This window comes from Pelodiscus sinensis, chromosome 2 (assembly GCF_049634645.1).
Source record: "Pelodiscus sinensis isolate JC-2024 chromosome 2, ASM4963464v1, whole genome shotgun sequence".
Lineage (NCBI taxonomy): Eukaryota > Metazoa > Chordata > Testudines > Trionychidae > Pelodiscus > Pelodiscus sinensis.
In genome coordinates this window covers 105,637,515-105,660,883 of record NC_134712.1, presented here as the reverse complement: position 1 = coordinate 105,660,883, position 23,369 = coordinate 105,637,515, and the positions used below count along the sequence as shown (strand labels likewise).

The 23,369-nt window shown below is 41.8% G+C and overlaps 1 protein-coding gene across 5 annotated transcripts in view; it reads right to left on the bottom strand.

The window, feature by feature from the left end:
* Positions 1–850: 850 nt before the first annotated feature.
* Positions 851–23,369, bottom strand: part of DEK (DEK proto-oncogene) — a 44,089-nt gene continuing 21,570 nt past the window's right edge. For 2 of the 5 annotated variants that reach the window (XM_075921191.1, XM_075921189.1), the window contains 6 exons: positions 20,998–21,118; positions 12,023–12,211; positions 5,394–5,529; positions 4,735–4,889; positions 3,596–3,664; positions 851–2,392 (listed from right to left, as the gene is read on the bottom strand). In XM_075921191.1, coding sequence (XP_075777306.1) covers positions 2,381–2,392; positions 3,596–3,664; positions 4,735–4,889; positions 5,394–5,529; positions 12,023–12,211; positions 20,998–21,118 — 682 coding nt within the window. In that variant the 3' untranslated portion in view covers positions 851–2,380. Of the gene's footprint in view, positions 2,393–3,595; positions 3,665–4,734; positions 4,890–5,393; positions 5,530–9,499; positions 10,576–12,022; positions 12,212–20,997; positions 21,119–23,369 lie in introns of those variants that run through there. The other 3 variants (XM_075921187.1, XM_075921188.1, XM_075921190.1) reach the window with 3 other exon arrangements.

Sequence of the window (23,369 nt, the reverse complement as noted above, 5' to 3'; positions counted from 1 at the left end):
TCAAACTGACAGTTTATTTCCTCACTGAGAAATGACTCTGGTAGAAAGAAGGGATGACACTCTACTTAAACTTTAAGACTGAGGAACAGCAAGGATTTTTTGGTTGGGGGGGAGGGGAAGAGAGGGTCATAAGGAAAGTTGACCGCTCCTTTAAGGGCAGCCGTTTTGAATTATGTTCTCTGCAAGATACTGGTGTGCCATGGAACAGTTTAAGAAACACTGCTCTACACAAACCGCACCACTAGTTGAGAATTAGGGATGTTAAGAAGCAGGTGAGTGGGTAACTATGTAACCACTGAAAATTTCCTGCAGAACCTGTGTGCAAAAGGAGCTGGCTCCAGCACACACCAGCTGCCACCCTGTGCTGCAGGCTCTGATGCAGAGCAGCTGCCTGCTCCCCAAGAGCAGGGTAGGAGCCTGTGTGTAACTTCACAGGTTCTTATTACATCCTTATTGAGCACTAGTAGAGTTGTTAGATCATAGTGATAATGCTTATGAACCATCTGCGCTACAGCTTTAGTGTTTTTCTAAGTGAAGATGTGGATAAGCATTTGAGAAGAAATTCAGTAACTTCTGTCCTGTCCACCTCATTCAAATAAGGTGGTGACTTGGCCGTGAGTGTTAACAGACTTTAGAAGTACAATAGGTTATTTGTATATTATACTACCCAAGGACAAAACAAGGTTCAGTGATAAGTAACTTACTGCTTTACCAGGATTTAAGTAGTTGGAATGCCTTTGTTAAAACATGGTAAGTAAGGTTGTTCAAAGCAACTGTGCAAAGATAATTTTTTCTAGTCATAACCTGATGGTAGGGCTTGATGGTACAGATCACACCTCTAAAGCCATGAAACCTTTTTTCAGAGTTTAATAGTGTCCTTCAGATGATTAAGTACACATATCTGTAGTTTTACTATACAAATAAGAAAATCAAAATTGCTTTTAAGTTTTTCTGAAAGACATTTATTGAGTACAAAAACATTCAGCCTTTTAAAAAAGTATTACATGCAAGGAAATTACAAAAAAGTAAAGATTAATTAACACCCTGATTGGCTGAACATTTTCAAAATTTAAGTTATCCAGCTCCTAATCTTGCAAATATAGACTAATAAAATTTTTAAAATGCTTTGCTCTTGATCAATACTGGAGTCATTACAGGATTTGTTTTTCATAGCATTGGTAGCGACACTTTGGCCTCTGTTTGTTAGTACTTTATATACATTATTTCTATAATAGCACAAAGGTATGTGGATGAGCACAAAACCATGAAAACTTCTAATTTGAATCAAAAGCAGTGGCTTACTTTTAGGCTCAGATTTAGGAAAGCATTCCTATTCAGAATACTACTTAATCATTAGCTTAAGTACTGTCCTGCTTGTGCTCCTAGATCTGGAGTGTGCTTTTCTGTTAAGCCTGCCAGGAGTTCATCGCTTTAGGCACCCACTTCTCAAAATTTTGTCCATAGTCCAACAACAAAATAATCATTATCAAGTCCGTTTTATTCCCTATAGCCTTCACTTTATTAATATTGTTCTAGGTCAAGCCCTTAGAACAACTGCAGCTGTAGCTTTTTATATAAAATTAAACACTGAAGAGCTTAAGTATAAAACTACAGGTGAATCTTTCTTACACAAGGCAAGATTGGACAACAGTAAAGTTTCAACTTTTGTATAAACTTTATAGAGCGTCCCATTTTTCATCTGAGCATCACTGCTGAACACTGACATGTCTTAAGTCCTATGATAACTAGATTTAAAAATCTGATTTGCACAACAGAAATCTGCAGTAACTTCATACAGTCTTTAAAAGTACAAAAATAATATCTGCCAATTAAGTACCATGTTTTCATGGCTCTCAGTGTATACACATGCAAGACAATGTAGATTAAATATTCTGAATTTATAACATGTAAATCAGAATATCAAGAACACTACCAAGACTGATTTTCAGAATGTATTCAAAATATTTATATAACCCAACACTGTAATATTGCAGACAATCTCTGCATGTGTATATATGTGCAAACACTTAGACAACTTATCATACTTGATTTTTTTAAAAAAGTTATGCAAGGTATTAAAGCACATTAAAAGCTATGATGGTCTTAATGAATCTACTACAAAGGCATTCAAAATATACAAAACTATAAAAAGGGAACATTTATTGCCATGCAAACAACAAAAAAAACCTCAGGTCAACTAAAACCTGCATCAAATGCAATTATTAAAAAAGTACACAAAGCAATTTACATTGATACTAAGTCAGCAGAATCAGTTCTGACTAAACATATACCACAAACATTCTTTTTGCTGGTGTCTATCAGATCTTCAAATCCATGGGAACACAAGTCAGCAGTCTTCATTTCCTTCAGTCAAATTAGTTCATGAAATTAACTGAAATGAGATAGTTTATCCTGTTAGTCAATTCCACACCAGTCTAAAACATTAGATAAAGATGGTTCAAGAACAGGCTCAAAAATCCTAGTTAAAGAATTGTACTCTCCTCAACCATCCCATGTACATGGAAGTGCCATCTACTGTTAGGATATTTCATTGTGTTTTTAGCAGGCGTACATGATACTTGAGATGCATGCATTATTTACATTCGTCCGTAATCTGGATTAGAAGGTTTGAAATAAAAGAGAAATTCTTACAATTTTTCTGCCTTACAAGCACAAGGGGATCAATACTTAATCTCATTTTTATTTTAGGGAAAAACAAAATGAAAGCCCATCAAACTATTCTTAAGCGTTACTAGGTATAGACCAGATCACAAGCTTTACCTTGAGGCTGTGTCTACATTGGCGCGATCTTGCGCCAAAGAGGCCGCTTTCACACAAAAACATGCTTGCCTGTCTACACTGGCAAGGAGTTCTTGCACAAGAACACAGGTTCTAATGTGTGAAATTAGTGCTTCTTGCACAAGAACTATGATGCTCCCACTCAGGAATAAGCCCTCTTGTGCAACTGTTCTTGCGCAAGAGGCCAGTGTAGACAGGCAACATGAATTTCTTGCGCAAGAAAGCCCGATGGTTAAAATGGCCATCGGAACTTTCTTGCGCAAGAGAGCATCTACACTGGCACGGACGCTCTTGTGCAAAAGCACATGCCAGTGTAGACACTCTCTTGCGCAAATACTTTAATGCAAGAACTCTTGCGTTAAAGAGTATTTGCACAAGATCATGCCAATGTAGACGTAGCATAAGGGTGGCATATTGCTGTAGAAGCTAGAGAAAAAAGCAAGGCTGACTTCCTGAATTACAGTTTCCTTCTGGTTTCCCCATCTGCTATGAAGAAGGGGCATGGTATCTAAATCAGCTGCAGTGTACTCTCTTCCCACAGTGAAGCTTGTGTTCCTGAAGAAATTATTGAACTCACATGTGAGTGGAGTTCAATTTGACCAATGGAAAATAACTGACTGCACTAGCTTCTGGATGAAGAGCAAAGTCAAGATCCAGCTCCTGAATTAAGGTTGTCCTGAAAAATATTTAGTCACTTCCATACTAAGAATCCAGCTATTTGAAAATACTAGATAGCACTCCAAGCTGACAGATGTTTTAAAAAAATACCATTAGCTTTTTTCAGGTAAGTTTTTACCTCTTTAACTGTCTTTTTGATGAAATCTTTCCTTTCAGACAAGTCATAACTGGGATAACTTTCATATACCTAAAACCAAGCAATACAAAAGAGCTAGTGTGAGTGAGGAGTCTTAATATGTTCTAAAAATAAAAGTAACTTCATGATTTCAGTGCAGAAGAGATGAAGTTGTGTGATCCAAATGTAAGTTATACAATGTAATTTGACGTGCCAAACCTCTTAGTTCCTTTCCTTTTGCCTAAATTCAGTTTTTGAAGGTATGCAGCAATTATTTTTAATCAATAGGGGTTACAGTTTTCATATTAACATGTAGGTGACCAGCAACTCAGGCTGTTTTCCAGTGGGTATGCTGTATCCTTTAGACCAGTGGTTTTAAACCTTCTCTCATTTGTGGACTTTTAAGAAATTTTGAGTAGAGATGTGGACCCCTATTGTCTGTGTATATATAGCTGAAATCTGTTCAGTGAGTTTTCAGTCTATCTTTCACAGACCACAGGTTGAGAACCACTGATCTAGACTGTCAGCTGCACTTATCAGTATGAAAGAAACTAAATGAACAAAGACCAGGTTCACAGTAAATACAGTTTTGTCTCTTTAAATCAATGAGTGCTGAATAGTACTACTGTTTTACCATCATCAGTAGTCAAATGGTGGAAAGAAGAAAAAAAAAATCACTAAACTGACAAATAATGGATTTTTCAACTTGCTTGCAATTCTGAGAAACTGAAAAGTTTTGAGTTTCAGATCCATCTGAAAAGAAAATGTTGGGCAAGTCAAGAAATACGTTGATTAATTTTGTCGTTTTTCAGGCATTTTGATAAAAAGCAAAAGAACTAAATTCACAAATAGCCAGGGTAGGTGCATGGAGCAGGGAAGGAAAGAGGCATCCTCTGTTAACCTTTAGCACATTGAATTTTTTCTTGCAAATTTTATATCCAAACGCTGACAAGATTCACTGCAGCCTTGTTCAAAATCTAAGCCTGAAGTAATACAGCTTTAGACATTCACATATTTCATTGAGTGCAATAGTGTATGAAATATTTATATTTTCATAGAATAAGAGTTTCAAATAACTTACAAAACAATGAGGAATATCAAAGTTAGTTCTTTAAACAAAGCTGTAAAATCTTTATACATACCTCTTTGCAAATCTGTTTCATTGTGACTTCCTCTAAATTTGCATTGGCCAATAACTTCTTGACAGTTTCTTTAATATCTTCATCTGTAGGTGGTTTCTTCAACTTCTTAATTAAAGGTTCATCATCTGAACTATCCTCAGACTCACTTTCTAAATCTGGAAGATTTATTTTATTAGAATTCACATGTTTGACATCTCCCTGCTAACTTCTTTCCTCCAGAAAGAAGACTGAACAGCTATCTCCTACAGAACACCATATGCTGCCACTGTCCTACATTATTCCTTGACAGTCTGACAGATCATATTTTGCTGATTTAGTTTTAAACATTTGATATTTTATCAACAATCCAGTGTTAGTTTCTGCCCTAACCAATTCAGCTTCTCTCTTCACTCAAACAGAAGAGTATGGCTGAAGATCAGGTCATAAGGTTCCATTAAATCACTCTACAGGCCCTGGCCCTGTTAATGTTCTTGCCAAGATCCCCTTCCACCCCACAGAAAGGGTCTCTTGTCCTGATATTTCAAATATATATTAGCAGAAATCACAAGTTTATTTTGCATCAGAGGAGGAGTAAAAAGTGTGCAATGTTTTGCTGCACAGTTAACCTTAGATTCACCATCAGATTAAGTAACACAATGAAAAAAAAATAAAACCATTACCTTTTTTGGAACTGTTCTGATTCTTCTTTGTAGTGCTGCTATCTGCTTTCTTGACATTAGCACTCTTCACAGCTTTCTTGTTTTTAGAAGGCATCTTTTGCTTCGGTTTTTCTTTTTTAGCTGCTTTCTTAGGCTGCTAAGGGGAAAGAATGGATTGAATCCGGACTTCCAGAATAACAGCTCTCACTCCCCATCAATATGCTACATGGGTGTTTGCTGTGACATATTTCTAATTATTATTATTATATTCAGATTTGAACTATGGAAATTTATAGCTCTGTACCATAGCTGACGGGTGTAAAGAAAATGTATAGATACTATGAAGTTAAAAGCTGAATTCTTCAAAATTAATTTTAATTTTGCATAGACTAGTGCTCAAACCAAGACACATTCTTGACTGTTTTAACAAACAGCTGAATCTTTTTCTAGGTCACATGGCTGATTTTTCTAAGTATCTCCATTCATAATTACATCTGATGCTCTTGGAGACCATTTTTTTACTCTGGAGGCAGGTGTCATCATAGGCCTGGTTGAAGTACGATTCTATTCTGAAAGGGACTACAACAGCAGGGGGTTCAATGCTTCTTGTAACCTATAATTTATCCATGATGCAAGATGCATTTTCTAACCACCAATCCTACTAACACATCCAGGACTCAGTGTACTTGGAATTCATGATAGCTACTTTATTCATGTTCATAGCATCACTAGTAATAAAGCTTCTGCCAGCAAAGTTTCAACTCCCCATATTTCCACAACCCCACTGAAGACTGAATGCGTCTAATTTGACATATAGAATATTTAATCCGTGACTAATCACAAGAAGGAAAGAATCCTCGTTAAATGCACTTAGAGAATATACTGAGACACTGGAATTAAAGATGGCACTTTTAATAACTTTAGGGTAGCATTACACTTAAGTGTCCCATCAATGAATATTCCAAAGCAGAGTCTAATTTTCCCTGTAATTAGTGACTACCCTTTAAAACAAAGCCAAAGTATGTATAGTTTCTCTAGTGTGCCAAAAATAAGCAGGTGTTAAACCTACAAAGTGATCCACCACTAACAGAATGCCAACTCTTATCGCTTCCACAAAGTTATATTTACTTCCTTTTACTTTGTCATAGTATGTAAATCATAGCCTGACGGTTAAGTCAGAGGTATCAATAAAAACTGTTATTCTCCTTCTCATGACTGTTTTTCAAGAGGCTGTTCTCATGTCCATTCCTATCAGGTATCTGCATGCGTATGTGCATGGTGTCCTTAAGATTTTCCCATAGCAGCATCCATAGGGTCTGACTGGGCGGCACCCCCTCCCCAGAATAGAGCTCCGCTGACCCCCCCCCACCCCTTCTCTCCAGCTACTCCGACAGAGGAGAAAAGAGTGGATAATGGAATGGACAGGAACACCACTTCTCAAAGAACAAAGTAAGGCTGCATGGCCTCCAAATATATACGGGGGAATTTTAATGTAGTTCATTTCTACATTAAACGAATGCATACAACTGGCTCTGTAATAATGCATTAAAAATGGACAAATTACAACATGTCCAACAAAATCAATGGAATGAATACAAGATACATGATACACAAACTAGACAGCTTTATTTACATGAGTTAAACATGTATTTAAGTCTATAGGATCAGAGTCTGTTTAACTGCCATTCCTAAAAACTTCCTCTGAAAGTTACTGAGACATACATGGAAACAAACAAACAAACACTGTTTAGCCTCAAAAAACATTGCTAACATAAGTTGGTAATTTCTCAAGTCAAAAGTTAAGTATATGCTGAAGTCCTGTAAATTGTAATTAGTAAGTTATGCAACACAACTTGATGTGAAAAACCCCCAACTAGATTTTGACTTGTATTACCAGTAACCTAGGTTCCCGCTAAACTGCATGGTCATGTGGATACACAGCTGCCTATTAAGCCTTGCAAGGGGATCAGGACTGCCATGGACAGGGGTGATATGCACCTTCCCTGACTCCCACCCTATCTAGCCCAGACCTGCCCCAGCTGCAGGGGACTGACCACCCCCCTTCCTCCCCCCCCCCCCCCCCCCGCCTGGCCCACTGAAGCAAAACGAGAGGCATCTTTCACCTGGCCCCAAGCTGCTGCAGTAAGAGAGCAGCCTGTACCTTCAGCCTCCTGCATCCAATCTCTTCGCCCCACCCTGCCACACATTGTCCATATGCACAACGACTTGTCATGTGCACTGACATGGAAGTAATGTGACCTCCGTATTGGTGCACATAATAAAAGCATTACAAAGAGACCTAAAAAAAGTGACAGGGAACACTGCCATTAGCTACTTTCATTTACACCTGTGCAACCCATTAAACTTAGTGAGCAGATTAAAACCCAGCTCACTGCTTTAACGATGTTGGCGGTGCAATGGCAACAGATGCACTGAGAACTTTGACACTATAGTCAGCAGGAAATAAACACACATCCTTAAGTAATCGCTACTTCTAGCTAAAATGCTTTGGTTTAAGTGTTTGGCTAAAAAAGCAAGGTTAGAAGTTTAAATGGTACGTCTGCCTTATAACATTTGGCAAATATTCTTTCCTCAGAATCCAGAGAGTTTTCTAGAAATTGTCTCTAAATCCTGATTATTCTAAGGAACCATCTTTTTGGAAGCTCAATCAACACAAGCATGCAGGTGTCAACATCTTTCCCAATTACTTCACACCTAGCACTCCAACAATTCTGCTCAGAGAGCAGAACAGCCTAATTAAATGAGGGCTACTTAGCTAGTTTTTATGGTGCTGTTGCAGAAGGGCTGTGTGTTTGCTTTTTGCTGTGTGCTTTTGAAAACCATATTGGCAGTTCTTTCCTACCTTTTACCATTTGCCACAACTGAGCTAAAGAGCCATCCAGTGTACAGTTGCCAATATGCTTTTGTTCCAAGCAGGTTCATCGTTTCAATTTATTTTCAGTAACTTCGCACAGTCTATAGACATTCATCTATAGATAGCTAGAGGTCAGACTATTAACTTACATTCACCCTGAAGGTCAAATATTCACAGTTTGGTAAACACTGGTCTGAATCTTGGTGAGTGAGTTTACTTGGGTCTAGCCTACATTAGGAAATACTATGAGCATAATGTCAATGAACAATATGAAAAGCAGCCTGTTGGAAAGGTGGATTACCTACACCAACAGGAGAACCCTCCTGTCAGCATAAGTAATGTCTAAATTAAGGGGGTGCAGCTGCAACATATTAAGTGTGGATAAGCTCTTGGTTTGCTGGAACTTCTCCTTTAAGTCCCTCAAACAGGAGAGTTGCCCATATAGGACAGAAGAGGTAGAATCTTTTAAGAGCAGGGTAATTTTCCCATAATCTAATCAAGATTCCTTAGAGGGACTATAATTTTAGACAACTTCAGGGGAGGAAGGGAAGGTGTCTGTAAATACTCCTAAAGGAAATGTTTTTTAAGTTTATCCTAAGGAATGTTAGCCATCTAAAAGTTTTCAGGTTTTGCCTGATTGCTTGAAGGAAGAGAGGGCTTAACTCCTACCTCTTGAAGAAAGGCAAAAAATGGAGGTGAGTGGGGCTTACCTATCTTTTATAGGCAGCTGAGCTCTTGGGAAAAGGATTTCCAAAGAAGACTCCTGCCACAAAGAGCCAGATTCCTCTCCTCACAGCAGAAAGACTGTACCAGTGAAGAGATGAACAAAATATAAAATTAGCTTTTAGTACTTTGGCCCTCTTTCAATTCACCAGCTGTGAGTGCCACTACAAAAAAAAATGGCAAGATAAAAATTAGTGTGGGTCCAATCTTGTTTTATGGAGAATGGTGATGTAGTATCATTTGCAATTTTATGACATTTTCATTTAAGTTTTATGAGTCTGCCTTTCCAACAAAGTGTTTGCACGATTAGCTACCTTCCATAGCTCAGACCATTCATATATGGAGCCTACCACACTTGTAAGTCATAAGTTTGGTCCTGCTTTGGGTAGGGGGTTGGACTTGACCTCCTGAGGTCTTTTCCAGCCCAGGTCATAGAATCATAGAATCCTAGGGCTGGAAAAGACCTCAGGAGGTCAAGTCCAACCCCCTACCCAAAGCAGGACCAACCCTAACTACATCATCCCAGTCAGGGCTTTATCAAGCCAGGACTTAAAAACCTCTAGGGATAGAGATTTCACCACCTCCGTAGGTAACCTAGTCCAGTGCTTCACCACCTACCTAGTAACACAGTTTTTCCTAATATCTAACCTAGACCTCTCCCACTGTAACTTGAGATCATTGCTCCTTGTTCTGCCATCTGTCACTACTGAGAACAGTCTCTCTCCATCTTCTTTGGAACCTCTCTTCAGGAAGTTGAAGGCTGCTATCAAATTCCCCCTTGCTCTTCTCTTCTGCAGACTAAATAAGCCCAAATCCCTCAGCCTCTCCTTGCGGGTCATGTGCTCCAGCCCCCTAATTTTGATTTCCCTCTGCTGGGCCCTCTCCAATGCATCAACATCACTTCTATAGTGCGGGGCCCAGAACGGGACACAATACTCCAAATGGGGCCTCACCAGTGCTGAATAAAGGGGAATAACAACTTTTCTATCTGCTGGAAATGCTCCTCCTAATTCACCCTAATATGCCATTCACCTTCTTGGTTACAAGGGCACACTGTTGACTCGTATCCAGTTTCTCATCCACTGTAATCCCCAGGTCCTTTTCTGCTGAATTGCTGCTTAGCCACTTTGTCCTTAGCCTGTAATAGTGCTTGGAATTCTTCCATCCCAAGTGCAGGTCTCTGCATTTAATCTTGTTGAACCTCATCAGACTTCTTTTGGCCCAATCCTCCAATTTGTCTAGGTCATTCTGGACCCTATCACTACCCTCCCAGATATTTACCTCTCCCCTAGCTTAGTGTCATCCGCAAACTTGCTGAGGGTGCAATTCATCCCCTAATCCAGATAATTAAAGATGTTGAACAAAACCAGCCCTAGGTCAGTAGTAGCTAAAGTTTTATCACTACCTGCAGTTCAGTGGCTTATCTGGAACGTCACTCTCAGTCCTGTAATTAATGAATATCACAAAACCCACAGCTATAGTTGCCAGTGATAAAATAGTCAAGATCTCAAAGGATACAAAGCCTGAAATCACTTCACTGGGATACTGGAAGGTTGAGTCAATGTGAAGATGCCAGTATTGCCACTTCCATATTTTGTATCTTTTCTAAGAAGAGGTGGAAGAAAGAGATGAGGGGAGGCTCAAGCTATGAACGTACAAGGTAAAATACCTAGTGCTTGATGAAAAAATTAGTTTATTGAAAAATGATAGTAGAAAATTGACTTCTGGTGGGGGGGGGGGAGAAATCACCTTCTGAAGTTTGAAGAAAACACTTTAACTTTGCTTAGTTTTGTACAAATAATTATTGGGAGGACCACTTATAGAACTACACAAGAATCTGGGAACTGACGTCTCAACATCAATTCTGGATGACTCCTACAATGCTTAGTTCATCTGTAGCTCACTCAGCAGTAATCCCCAGCTAAAAAGCATTTCACAAAAAAAATGTCACCAGAAGATAAGAAAAGCTACGCTTAAATTTCTGCCCTTGGCTACACTGCTTATTAGATAGACCTCTAGGGTCCTCAGATTTCTGTTTCTTCAACCCTGAAAATCTGAGTTCGTGGATCACGTCATATTTCTGGCACTGGAAGTAGTCAGGCATTCCTGATACAGGCAGTCCCCAGGTTACGTACAAGATAGGGACTGTAGGTTTGTTCTTAAGTTGAATCTGTATGTAAGTCGGAACTGGCGTCAGCCGCTGCTGAAACTGATCAGTTTCAACAGCGGCTGAATCTGTATGCCAGTTCTGACTTACATACAGATTCAGCTTAAGAAACCCAGGCGTCCCCAAGTCAGCTGCCGCTGAAACTGATCAGCGGCTGATTCCAGGAAGCCCGGGGCAGAGCAACTCTGCCTCAGGCTTCCTGTAGTCAGCCCCTGGTCAGTTTCAGCAGCGGCTGACTTGGGGACGCCTGGGGCAGAGCAGCTGGGGTGCTGCCGGGTTGGTACAGTAGCGCCGAGGAGCGGCGCTGCGGGACCAACCCGGCAGCGCCCCAGCTGCTCTACCGCAGGCGTAGGCAAGAAAAGCCTGGTCTGCTGGGGGGCGGGAGAAAAGGAGGGGCACTAGCTGCACCCCCCCCCCATCAGACCAGGGAGACGCGGGTGGCAGGACCACCCGCGTCCTCCACGGCTTTGCTCTGCGTCTCCCTGGTCTGCTGGGGGGGGGCTCCCCCCCCCAGCAGACCAGGGAGACGTGGAGCAGCTTTTCTCGCCCCGGAGGACGGGGGCGGCAGGACTGCAGCGCATCTGGGCGTCCCGCCACTCCAGTCCTCCGGGGCGAGAAAAGCCCCGTTCGTAACTGCGGATCCGACATAAGTCGGATCCGCGTAACTCGGGGACTGCCTGTATGTAGTATCTAATGAACTGTTGGTCTCAAGCACTCCAGATGTGAAGCAATCCTTTCAATTAACTATAGCTTACTTTCCACCTTTAAAAACAAACACCTCCCCCAAAACACCAGAACTATAGTGAAACCAGTAAGGTAACCAGTTAGTTAAAAACGAAGCAAAAAAACCCTCATTTATGCTGAAAAGGAAGTTGTTATATTTACCTCCTCTTCACTCTCTTTGTCTTCTTCAGATGATTCCTCCTTCCCTCTCTTTTCATCCTCCTCCTCACTACTAGATTCATCCGACAAAATCTCAGGACATTTGGTGCGCTTTACTTTTCGTGCAGTTCCTGTGCTACTGCGTTCTTTTTTGCCGCCTTTGCTGGGTGTTTTTTTGGACTTTGGCAATGGCTGTTTAAGATGAAGATATGGGTTAAAAAATAAAATTACAATTTTTTAAATTTCAATTTCAGTCAAATGAATTAAGAATACAGGCAGTCCCCGGGTTACGTACAAGATAGGGACTGTAGGTTTGTTCTTAAGTTGAATTTGTACGTAAGTCGGAACTGGCGTCCAGATTCAGCCGCTGCTGAAACTGACCAGCGGCTGACTACAGGAAGCCGGAGGCTGCCCCGGGCTTCCTGGAATCAGCCGCTGATCAGTTTCAACAGCAGCTGAATCTGGACACCTGGGACAGAGCAGCTGGGGCGCTGCCGGGTAGGTCCCCGCAGCGCCGCACCTCGGCCCTGCGGGGACCAACCCGGCAGCACCCCAGCTGCTCTACCCCAGGTGTCCCCAAGTCAGCTGCTGCTGAAACTGATCAATGGCTGATTCCAGGAAGCCCAGGGCAGAGCAACTTTGCCTCGGGCTTCCTGTAGTCAGCCGCTGGTCAGTTTCAGCAGCGGCTGACTTAGGGACGCCCGGGGCAGAGCAGCTGGGGTGCTGCCGGGTTGGTCCAGTAGCGCCGAGGAGCGACGCTGCGGGACCAACCGGCAGCGCCCCAGCTGCCCTGCCCCAGGCATCCGCGAGAAAAGTCTGGTCTGCTGGGGGGGGAGGGGGGGCGCACTAGCTGCGCCCCCTTCCCCCCCAGCAGACCAGGGAGACGCGGAGCAGCTTCTCTCACCCTGGAGGACGTGGGCGGTGGGACCGCGGCGCATCTGGGCGGTCCCGCCACCTGCATCCTCCGGGGCGAGAAAAGCCCCGTTCGTAAGTACGGATCCGACATAAGTCGGATCCGCGTAACCCGGGGACTGCCTGTAAACAAGGCTGGAACCACCACTGACCCATAAAACTTAAAATAAGTGCTTCTGACAACTATCATATGCCTGTTACTAGGGACCATTATTTTTAAAGTGAACAGTTTACATTATTTAAAAAAGTTCAAGAGATGGTTTATTTAAGTTCATGACACATCCACAATTAGGTCGTAATGAAACATGATTACATTAAAATTCTACCACATACTTGTCAAGGTCTGTAGTTTGGGGGGAACCAGATAGACAATGAGTTTTTAATTGTGTCTATTCTCCCCCCCCCCCCAAGTTAAATTCATTGTGGATTAACATCTGCCCTCCAATCACTTCAACCCATTGTCTCAAATACTGATTCAACTCAGAAGCGTATAGATCTAGAAAACTGAGCATCATAAGTATTGCTCCCTTATTTAGTGTAGTAAGATGAAGGCCTGAAACAAAAGCCCATGTAGCACAGGCCTGGTTTGAGGCTGGAGGTCTAGCTAACAATGGACAGAACTTGACTAACAAAGCAAAGCTAAGCTGGGAGCAAGAGGCAGGTCCCTACTTACAGAACTTGGCTTGCACAGAGCTGAGTGTGTAAATCACTAATTGGTAATAGGCCCAGGTGTAAAACAGTAATTGGTACTGGGCATAGGTTGAAAGCACATTCCAAAAGGATAAGAATACCAGCTCACTAAAAAAGACCTTCGTACCCACACTCCCCATAGCTTCAGGAAAGGATCTAAAATGACAGCATGATGGACAGAGAAGTTCTAATCAAACCACAGGGTGCAGGGTGATGGCTGGTATCTCAATAGCAACAGAGGGTGATAACCTAACAAGTCAGAGGGTGGCAACCTGACACATCAGGAGTGATGTGTATCTGTATATAAAGTGGTGTCTTGGGGAGGGTGGGGTGGTGGTGACAGTCTTTGTCCAGCCAAGGGGGCAGTGGGACCTCTCACTGATTGAACCCTGTAACAATGGACTCAGCTCATATGCATAGTGGTTCAGTTAGAATCTAACAACAACTATTACTGTACTTTGCTTAACAATAAACCTGGCCAGGTGCCTTCAATCTTCATCTCATTTGTGGTCTTTGGGGGCTGTCTTGGAGTCTGCTGTGTTGACTAATTATGCAAGTCAACACAGAACACACGTTTAAGCACACATGCATGCAGCCTTCTGATTATCATCACTGAGGGAACAGACAACTTGTCAGGAGACCACAACAGTAAATCTTAGCATACTACATGGGCATTCTTGATTCTTTCAGAACCTCCACCCCAACTCAAATGTTGAGATAGTAGTAGCCTAATTTTTTTTTTTGCTAATCATATTAAAAATGAGTGATATTGGATACTGTGTAATTGAACAACCATGTAACCGCATCAATTATCAGCTGTTGCACAACTAGTTGATAGGCCCTGGGGATGGGGATGGCAGCCAGTATGTTCCAGGCCTCTCTCAGGGAGTTCCCCTGCCACCCCACTCTACTGTCCCTGTATCAGCATAGGCCCACCATGGACAAAGGCTGCTCCGTGGCAGCTTCCCCTCCCCTCCCCTCACGCTGCCACCTCTGCTACAGGCAGCAGAGGGGAGGGGCAGAGGCAGGCGTCAATGCTTGGGAGTAGCCAGCTTTTAAGCTGGCTCCCCCCAACCACCAGCTCCTGCCGCTTACCCGCCCCCCCGGGGAGACAGTAAAGTTGGGAGGGGGTGTGGGGAGAAGCAGCTCCACTTGAAAGCTGGCTTCCCACATGTACCAGCTCCCGCCTGCCCTCTCCCCTGCACTGTTGACTGTATCATGGGGGGAAGCTATGGGAAGCCAACTTAAAAGCTGGTTCCTCAGTGGCACCAGCTCCTGCCTCCCTACCTCCCTTGCTGCCTGACACACAGGCAGCAAGGGGGAAGGGAAGCGTATGCAGTCAACAGGAATTAACCAATAAGCCCATGCTTATCAGTTAAACATGTAGTCAACAACACACTGACATCCCTATTAAAAACGTTGTGTATTTTTCTTGATAGAGATTATCTAGAACAATGGCTCATTCTGGAGGTGGGAAAGACATATAGTATCAATCCTATAGCCTAGAATGGTGTTACTATAAGTACAGCAGATCTGCACTTAATTTATTACAGTGAATTTCCAGCTGATTGAGATGCAAATCAAAGTACTAGTTATAATCTATTTCTATTTGAGATTAAAAACTGCTTCTCCCTTTGAGTCACAAAAACAACAGAACCCTATATGCATTCTGATGACAATATTTAGCTATGACACGAAGTACATTTCCCAGATTTGAAGAGTTCTGTGTAAGCTCAAACTCTTCTCTCACACTAACAGAAGTTGGTCTAATAAAAAGTATTACCTCACCTCCCCCTCCTTTAAGTGCCCACACAAGCATTCTTAAAAAACAGATCATTTTCAGTAAATGGTCTCCTAACTCTGCAATTCTCAGAGTTTGGTCAGCATTTAACAGCTTTCAGAGCATTGTGTTTTTTAGACAGAACTTTGCCTGATGGGTTTAGATAAACAATTATATTCTGTAATAATAGATTGCTGTTGCTGCCTAATGCAAGTAGTTCTAGAGCTTTGGTTTGGTGAAACTACTTTGATGGATGTTGCTGTAAGTTATTATAAGTCGGATCCGCGTAACTCGGGGACTGCCTGTATTTGTTTCTATTTTTACAACAGGCTATATAACAGGACGTAGCCATGGGTGGGCTAACAGCATCTAGGCCCAGCTCTGGCCTCAGCACTTGCCTCATTCTGCCTAGTACTCAGCTGAAGAGTGGGGTCAACAGCTCCCCCAGCGGCCCTTCTCCCGGCCCCAACTGGGGTTAAGGACAGAGATATGGGACCTTGCCCACAGACAAACCCCCCTGCTTCAGTGCAGGCAAGCCCTGTGGTCCAGCACTGCTTCCTGGAAGCACAGATGGAGGGGGTCTCAACCAGAGTGCACACCACTCCTGCAAGGCCAGTGGAGAGGGTGGGGGAGCCAATCTCAATCACTCCTCTCCCAACCACCTCCCTGTCATTGCCTACTCACCCAAGTTGGGGCCCACCCAAGTGTCCCATATCCTTAAACCACTGCATGAAAAGCACACGTCAGTACAAACAATACAACAAATTGTATATACTGCTCTATATTCAACCGGGGGGGAGGATGGAAAGGGGGTTGTCGTGATTTATTTTATAATTAATTGGTTAAAAAATCCCCATAATACTGTGCTGTGATACCTGCATTTTTACATCTGATTTTGTATGCATGTAGTTTTTAAGTGAAGTGAAACTTGGGGTAAGAAAGACAAATCAGGCTCTTGAAAGGGACACAGTCTGGAAAGGTTGAGAGCCACTGATCTAGACTGCACAATCCCATGCAAATGGTAATAAATGTTGACTATACAAGTAGTTCCTCAAGTTGGACAAATCTTCAGATGCATATTTTACCTGTACATATTGCTTCACTCCCCAGCAAACAGAAGCAAAGTTAATTTAATTCTTCAGCCATATAGGAGGCCCCCGACTTGTAAACGCCCGAATTCCAACCCCCTGCACTTACAGAAATGGTTGTGAGAAAGGGGCCGAAAACCCCCTACTTATGTCCTTGGCCTGCATTTACGATGGCGCACAGCACCTATTGTAAATGAGGGTTCGAATTAAGACGCCCCCCTCTCCTGACTTGCAATGCTTCCCCAGGAACAAATCGCGTCACAAATCAGGGGCCTCCTATAATTCTACAAAAGCTAACTTTCAGTTATTGTTGAATTTTTGTTCTCACTCTTAAGATTAACACCAGTCATCACAATGGCTGATAAATGACTTGGTTTGTGCTACTGTATTAACAGGTCATTATGTCTGTAGAAAGAGGTCAACAGAAGGAAAGTTTTGATTCCCATTAATATGAAGGCCTCTCAAGTTCAGCATTGAGAGACAAAGTACACAGTACATGTTTAGTCATGTCTGCTTCATTTTGGATTAACACAGGTCTTTTAAAACTAACACCATGATTATTAGGAAGAAGAGTGCCATATATTCTGCTTATATAACATCTCTCCTTTGTTAACTTTTAATTAGGGTTGTCAACTGTAGTTAATTCACATGATTATCTCAAAATTAATCATGATTAATTGCAATTTGAATTGCACTGTTCAATATAGAATACAAAGCATATAGTACTCTTTATAGTATTAATATTTGCACTGTAAATAACATTAGTATTTTTCAATTCACCTCATGAGTACCACAGTGCAATCTCTGTCATGAAAGCATAACTTACAGAATGTAGATGGGGGCGAGAGGAGGGATTTACGTAACTGCACCCCCCCCCCCAGTAAAATTTTAAAGCCTACAAGTCCACTCAGTCCTACTTCTTGTTCAGCCAATTTCTAAGAGAAACAAGTTTGTTTGCATTTATGGGAGATATAAGTCAGCAGCATTACCTGAAAGTGAGAAGATATTAGTATGGCACTTTTTTGCAGCAGACATTACTAAGTATTTACATGCCAGATACACTAAACATCATGCTTTGACCACCATTCTAGAAGAAACGCTTCCAGTCTGATGTCTGTGATGACCCAACATGTTATTCTTAAAATAAACACATTCACAGCAGATTTGACAAAATGCGAAGAAGGTACCAATGTGAGATTTCTCAAAATAGCTACAGCACTCAAGCTAAGATTTAAGAATCTGAAATGCTGTCCAAAATGAGAGAAATGACGTGTGGCGCATGCTTACAGAAGTCTAAAAAGAACAAACGCTTCATGTAGAAACTACAGAACACAAGCCACCAAAAAGGAAAAATCAACCGTCTGCTGGTGACATCTGACAGATGATGAAAATGAACATGCGCTGGTCTGCACTACTGTACTTTGGATTCTCATCAAGCAGAATCCATCATGGACGCATGTCTTACGGAATGGTGGTTAAAGCATGAAAGGACATATATAACATCTAGCACAAATATTATTTTTCAGATGTTAGCTACAACAGTGCCACATTAATTCCTGTTTTCACTTTCAGGTTGACACTGTAAACAAGAAGCAGGTAACATTATCTCCCGTAAATGTAAACTAACTTATCTAACCAATTGGCTAAACATGAAATAAAACTGAGTGGACTTGCAGGCTATAAAATTTTACATTGCATTCAACAATAAAAGTGGGTTTTTTAAATGTAATTCTATATTTGTAAGTTCAACTCTCATGATAAAGATATCGCATGACAGTACTTGCATTAAATTAACTGAAAAATACTATTTACACAGTGCAAATATTTCTAATTAAAAATGGTGACTTTTCATGTAATGTTTCGGTTAACATTTTGTGGTGTATTACAGCACATGCTTCTTTAAAGTTGAGCAATGCTCCTTATAATGTCATTTGGTTGCCTGCTTTGTCCACTACTACAGGATTTTCTGGAAAAGCTGTCTGTCCTTGTGTGGGTTTGGAACCAGGGTGGGCTGGCAGCTCCCCATCAGCTCCCTTAAGTTCCCTGAAAGTTATGCTGCAGCTGCCCCCTACTGCTGTACTGCCCTGCTCTCTGCCATGGAATTCTTGCTTGCTGTGGGGAGGGGAGAAGGAAAGGACAGAAGGAGAGGGGTGCGGATTTCATGATGTCTCACTTCCATTGAACCCATTCTCTCTACCCCATCTCTACAAAGTAGAATATCACAGCTACAGAGTTTTCTGTATGAACTTCCTGTTCTACTTACAAGGGCGCACTGGAAGTGGCGCTAGCATACTTAAAAGGGGCAATGCATGCCTCTGTCTCTCTCAAATGCACATAGTGAGTGTGTGTCCGTTTGTCTAGGTCTCGCACACATCCCTTGGCATTGTGCAGCCATTTATGCACCGTCTGGAGGAGAAAGTGGCACACTCCAGCAGGGTAGTGTATGTTCATCATCATGTTCAATTTCTGCAGTGAAGGTGTTCGCAGACACTGCTGTGCATCTATTATATTTCCGCGCTCCTGCTTCAGTCCATGCTGCCTTGTAGAGTGGTAAGCTACAACAGCAGCAATGTGTTAACCCTTGAGGGCTCAGCCAAGTGCTAGTTCAGGCGTGGCTAACCCATTAAAAAAAGAGAGCCTAAACAACGGCGGAAAAAATGCAAAGAGCTGCACCAGAATTGTTGAGCAAAAAAGGAAGAGCTCCCCACCAGCCAGAGTTGTTGAGGAGAGGAGACGAGGAGAAAAAAAAAAAAAAAAAAAAAGGACACTGCCCCTTTAAAAACCATGGGTTAGGCTTTTTGGCCACACATCAGGCTCCCATAAATATCTTGCCACGCTGCATGGCTCCCCTGCACCTGGTGAGCACAGGGAGCCAGGGGCTGTGTAAGGGCACATGGGGCAGCTTCGCTTTCAGGCATGAAGAGCTTCATGTGACTCACGAGCTGCAGGTTGGCCACCCCTATGCTAGTTCATCTTTTAGTAGCAAGACATTCCCTGGGAAATATTCCACCCTTTAACCCCCATGCGCTCAATCAATCTTCACAATCACCATTGTTATGTACAGTATTAAACCGTTTAAAATTGCTACAAACATACGGTATATATTTACACTGTCTTTTGTCACCTAAAAAAAATATTCCCTGAACCTTATCCCACATTTACATTAATTCTTACAGGGAAATTGAATTTGCTTAAAATAATTGCTTAAAGTAGCATTTTTCAGGAACGTAACTACAACCTTTATTCAGGAACTCATCGCTAGAGTTCCCTATTACAGCACTTTGAATTGTGTTGTAATTGAAATTTATATTTTTGAAAATATGGAAGACATCCAAAATATTTATATAAATGCTATTCTATTATTTAGCAATGTGATTAATAGTGATTAATTTTTAATAGCTTGACAGCACTACTTGTAATCTCTTAGCATGGCTCTAAGTGAAAAACAACTTTGCAAATGGCACTGGTAGATTCTATATTTCTTTTAAAAGCCTTCAGTGTAATTGCACAAGAGTAACTCAAAACAGATTTTTATTATTATTACTGGTGATGATGTAAGAGAAGGAAAAAAACCTGACTGACTTGTAAGTCTAGAAGGTATTAGAAGATGAGCAAATAAAACCTAGTTTACAACGAAGAGTGGGAAAACACTGAAACAAAAACAGTAACTCCACTAGGAGGATAATCTTCAAGGGGAGAACAGCACTTCAGTCAGTTAACAGAACTATCTGGTTTGCTTCCCAAACAAAAAAGCAGTGCATATTTTTAGTATATATACACAGCTACATTCTTTATTCACTTTTATGTGTGACTTCACAATTGTAGCAATTATGTTAAAAGGAATTCTGATAAGCAATGACAGCCGTTGACCATTACTGCATTGCTCTTAGGTTAAAAAAAAAAAAAATAGGTAGAATAGCAGGAGCCTAAATAAGGTAATTATTTGTTCAGCTGGTTTGAGTGCATTGTTACACCCTCAAGATCCAATAAAGCAATGGCTCTCAAGCTTCTGCTAACTCCCTTTGTTCTGTGATGAACAAAGTTGATACAATTGACACCCTTTTTCTGTCCATACTCATTCTCCTCTATTCCTCACTTCTTTTTTTGGTTTATATTTCACAGCTCCCTTTTGTTCCTCAGAGTAAAAAGGCTACACACTGCTCGGGTAGGGATGTCTATGACTCCATGAACAGAATATATATGGCTTTGCAGCTTAGCAAAGCATGATGGGAACAGAAAAGCAAGCTTGTGGCATCTGCCAAAGCCTGCATCCCTGTACATGTGAGTTGCTATGGTCAGCTATACTGAGTCACTTTGGGAGCAGATTTAGAAAGACAGTCATTACTTTTGAGGAGCCACCTACTTCTTTAGTGATGGTAGCAGATGCATATTTGAAAGCATACAGCATAATGCAACATTGTACATCCCCATTACTATTTTTTTTCCTGTGCACATCCTGCCACAGGTTGGAATTTTAACAACAAATAACCATAAAAATTGTGCCTCACCTTGCCTGAAGGTTTTGGATGCATTAAGAAGTTTAAGATTCTGGTAACCAGTTCATTATTAACTCCTGATCTTTCCAAATCAAGGACCTCACAGATACTTTTCAACATAGCATTCCTGAATCTGAATAGAAACAAAATTCAATTATCTCAACAGGTTATTAAAAAAAGTCAACATTTCAATATTGTGAGTTTGAAACCCTTTTAATTTAGGCATTGAGCCTACAAACCCATGCAGGTGCAGGCAACTTATGAACTATTTGCATCTAGGCCTATTAGGAATGTAATGGTGTACCTGTTTACACAATTAACCAATGAGTAATCCTAACAGTTACATGCAGCCTCCTCCCCCCTACCCCACCATCAGAAGTGGGGGGAGGGGAGGCAGGAGCTGGTTCCCCATGGGGAACCAGCTTTTAAACTGGCTCCCCTGCCTCTCCCCACACTGCTGCCTCTCACAGAAGTTGCAGCATGGGAAGCAGCAGTGCTCCCAGGGAGCTGGCTTAAAAGCCTGCTTTTCATCTGCACCTGCTCCTGCCTAGTCCCACCATATGTAAATGTGTCATCGCTGTAAATTTCATTGGTTACACATTTACAGAAATAAACGCATTTTAACATCCCTAATACCTATCCATAGATGTTTACAAAAAACAGTTACATACAATAGATTGGCATAAAAACCCTTGAAAAGGGAGACTTATTTTAATTAATTTCCTTAAACTCAACTCAAACTTTTATACCATGAGATTTAAATACACCAACAATATAAGCAGCAGTTCCTTCAGAAAAGTCTTCCTACCCACAATATAAACCTGGGGGGAAAAATTGGCCACTCCAGGACAAGACTGGTGAACTTGACTTAAACTTTCAGGCAAGCCCCAACAAAATCATATTAGCTTAGAATATTTTTTCTAAATACTTCTGCCTATCCAACCAGTCATCTAGAAATTATCCATGCTCCATATTTACCATAGACACTGGGACATGTTCTCTACTTTATCAGTAGTTTTGGATGAAGGGAAAAAAATTGAGATGGTGGCTTGTTACAGTTTAGGGTTTGCAGGATCAGAATGAAGAAGTTACTTACCCTGTGCAGTAATGATGGTTCTTTGATAGGTGTCCCCCCGTGGGTGCTCCACTCAGGTTTCGGTGCGTCCTCATGTCACTAATTAGAGATTTTTGCTTAGCAGTGCCTCCTGCATTGCGCATGCACACTCACCATCTCACACTGTTAGGTGTGAGCAGCATGAGCCTCCCTCTGTTTCTTTTCTTCCAGAATTCGGTTAAAGGACTCCAAGCGGAAGGGAGGGTAGTGGAGCACCCAAAGGGGGACACATCTCAAAGAACCACTGTTACTGCACAGGGTGTGTAACAACTTCTCCTTCGAATGGTGTCCCTATCGTGCTCTGCTCAGGTGACTTAGTAGCAGTACCCGCCAAACGGTGGTGGGCATTGGAGTCATTTATGTGAAGATAATAGGACTGCATCTGCTAAAGTGGTGGTAGGTATGGGTCCTTTCTGTAGGACATAATGTTGTGCAAAAGTGTGGTGGGAAGACCATGTCACTGCTCTACAAATGTCTGCTAGCAGTATATTATATAGGAAAGCTGCTGACGTGGCCATCACATATGTGGAGTGCACCCTGATAATATGTGGTGGCTGTTTCCCACAAAGCTGGTAAGCTATGTATATGCAGTTTGCGATCCATTAGGAAATCCATTGTGCTGAGACAGCTGTTTCCTTATGGGTACCGGACCAAGAGATGAAGAGTCTGTCTGATTTCCTGGTCTCTTTCATTCTAAGTAGAGCACGATGGCTCGTCTTGCATCTAGTACTCAAGTACAGTAAGTATGGAGGCAGTGTTTGGATGTAAATGATGAGTGGTACACCACTGTTGAAAGTGTTTCCATTTGTTTTGGTAGGCGTATCTCGTGGAGGAACATCCACCGTTCAAAAGGATACACTTAACTGTCTCTGAGCAGGTAAATTCTTCATTTCGGAGACCATGGAGAAGCCATGCTGTGAGTTTCAGAGTTTTGATGTTCAGGTGGTGGGTTTTGCCCTAGTGTTGAGTTAGCAGGCATGGAACCACAGGGAGAAGGATCGGCTGGCTTCTTGCAAGGTAATGTAGATAGAGATACCAACGTTGTCAACTGCAACGTTCTCTGCTGCAGGGAAGCCATCTCTCCAGGAGCTAGGCTGGTGGCCCCACTCCCAGCTAGACTTTGCTCAGGGCTCTGCTGTATCAGGCTTTATACTACCGAGCCTGCAGCACATGTAACTAAGATTTTCAACAGTTGCACAGTTACCTTTTTAACTGACTTTTTACATCCCTAATCTGGATAAAGTAACTGTTTGGTAGGGTACAAGACAGT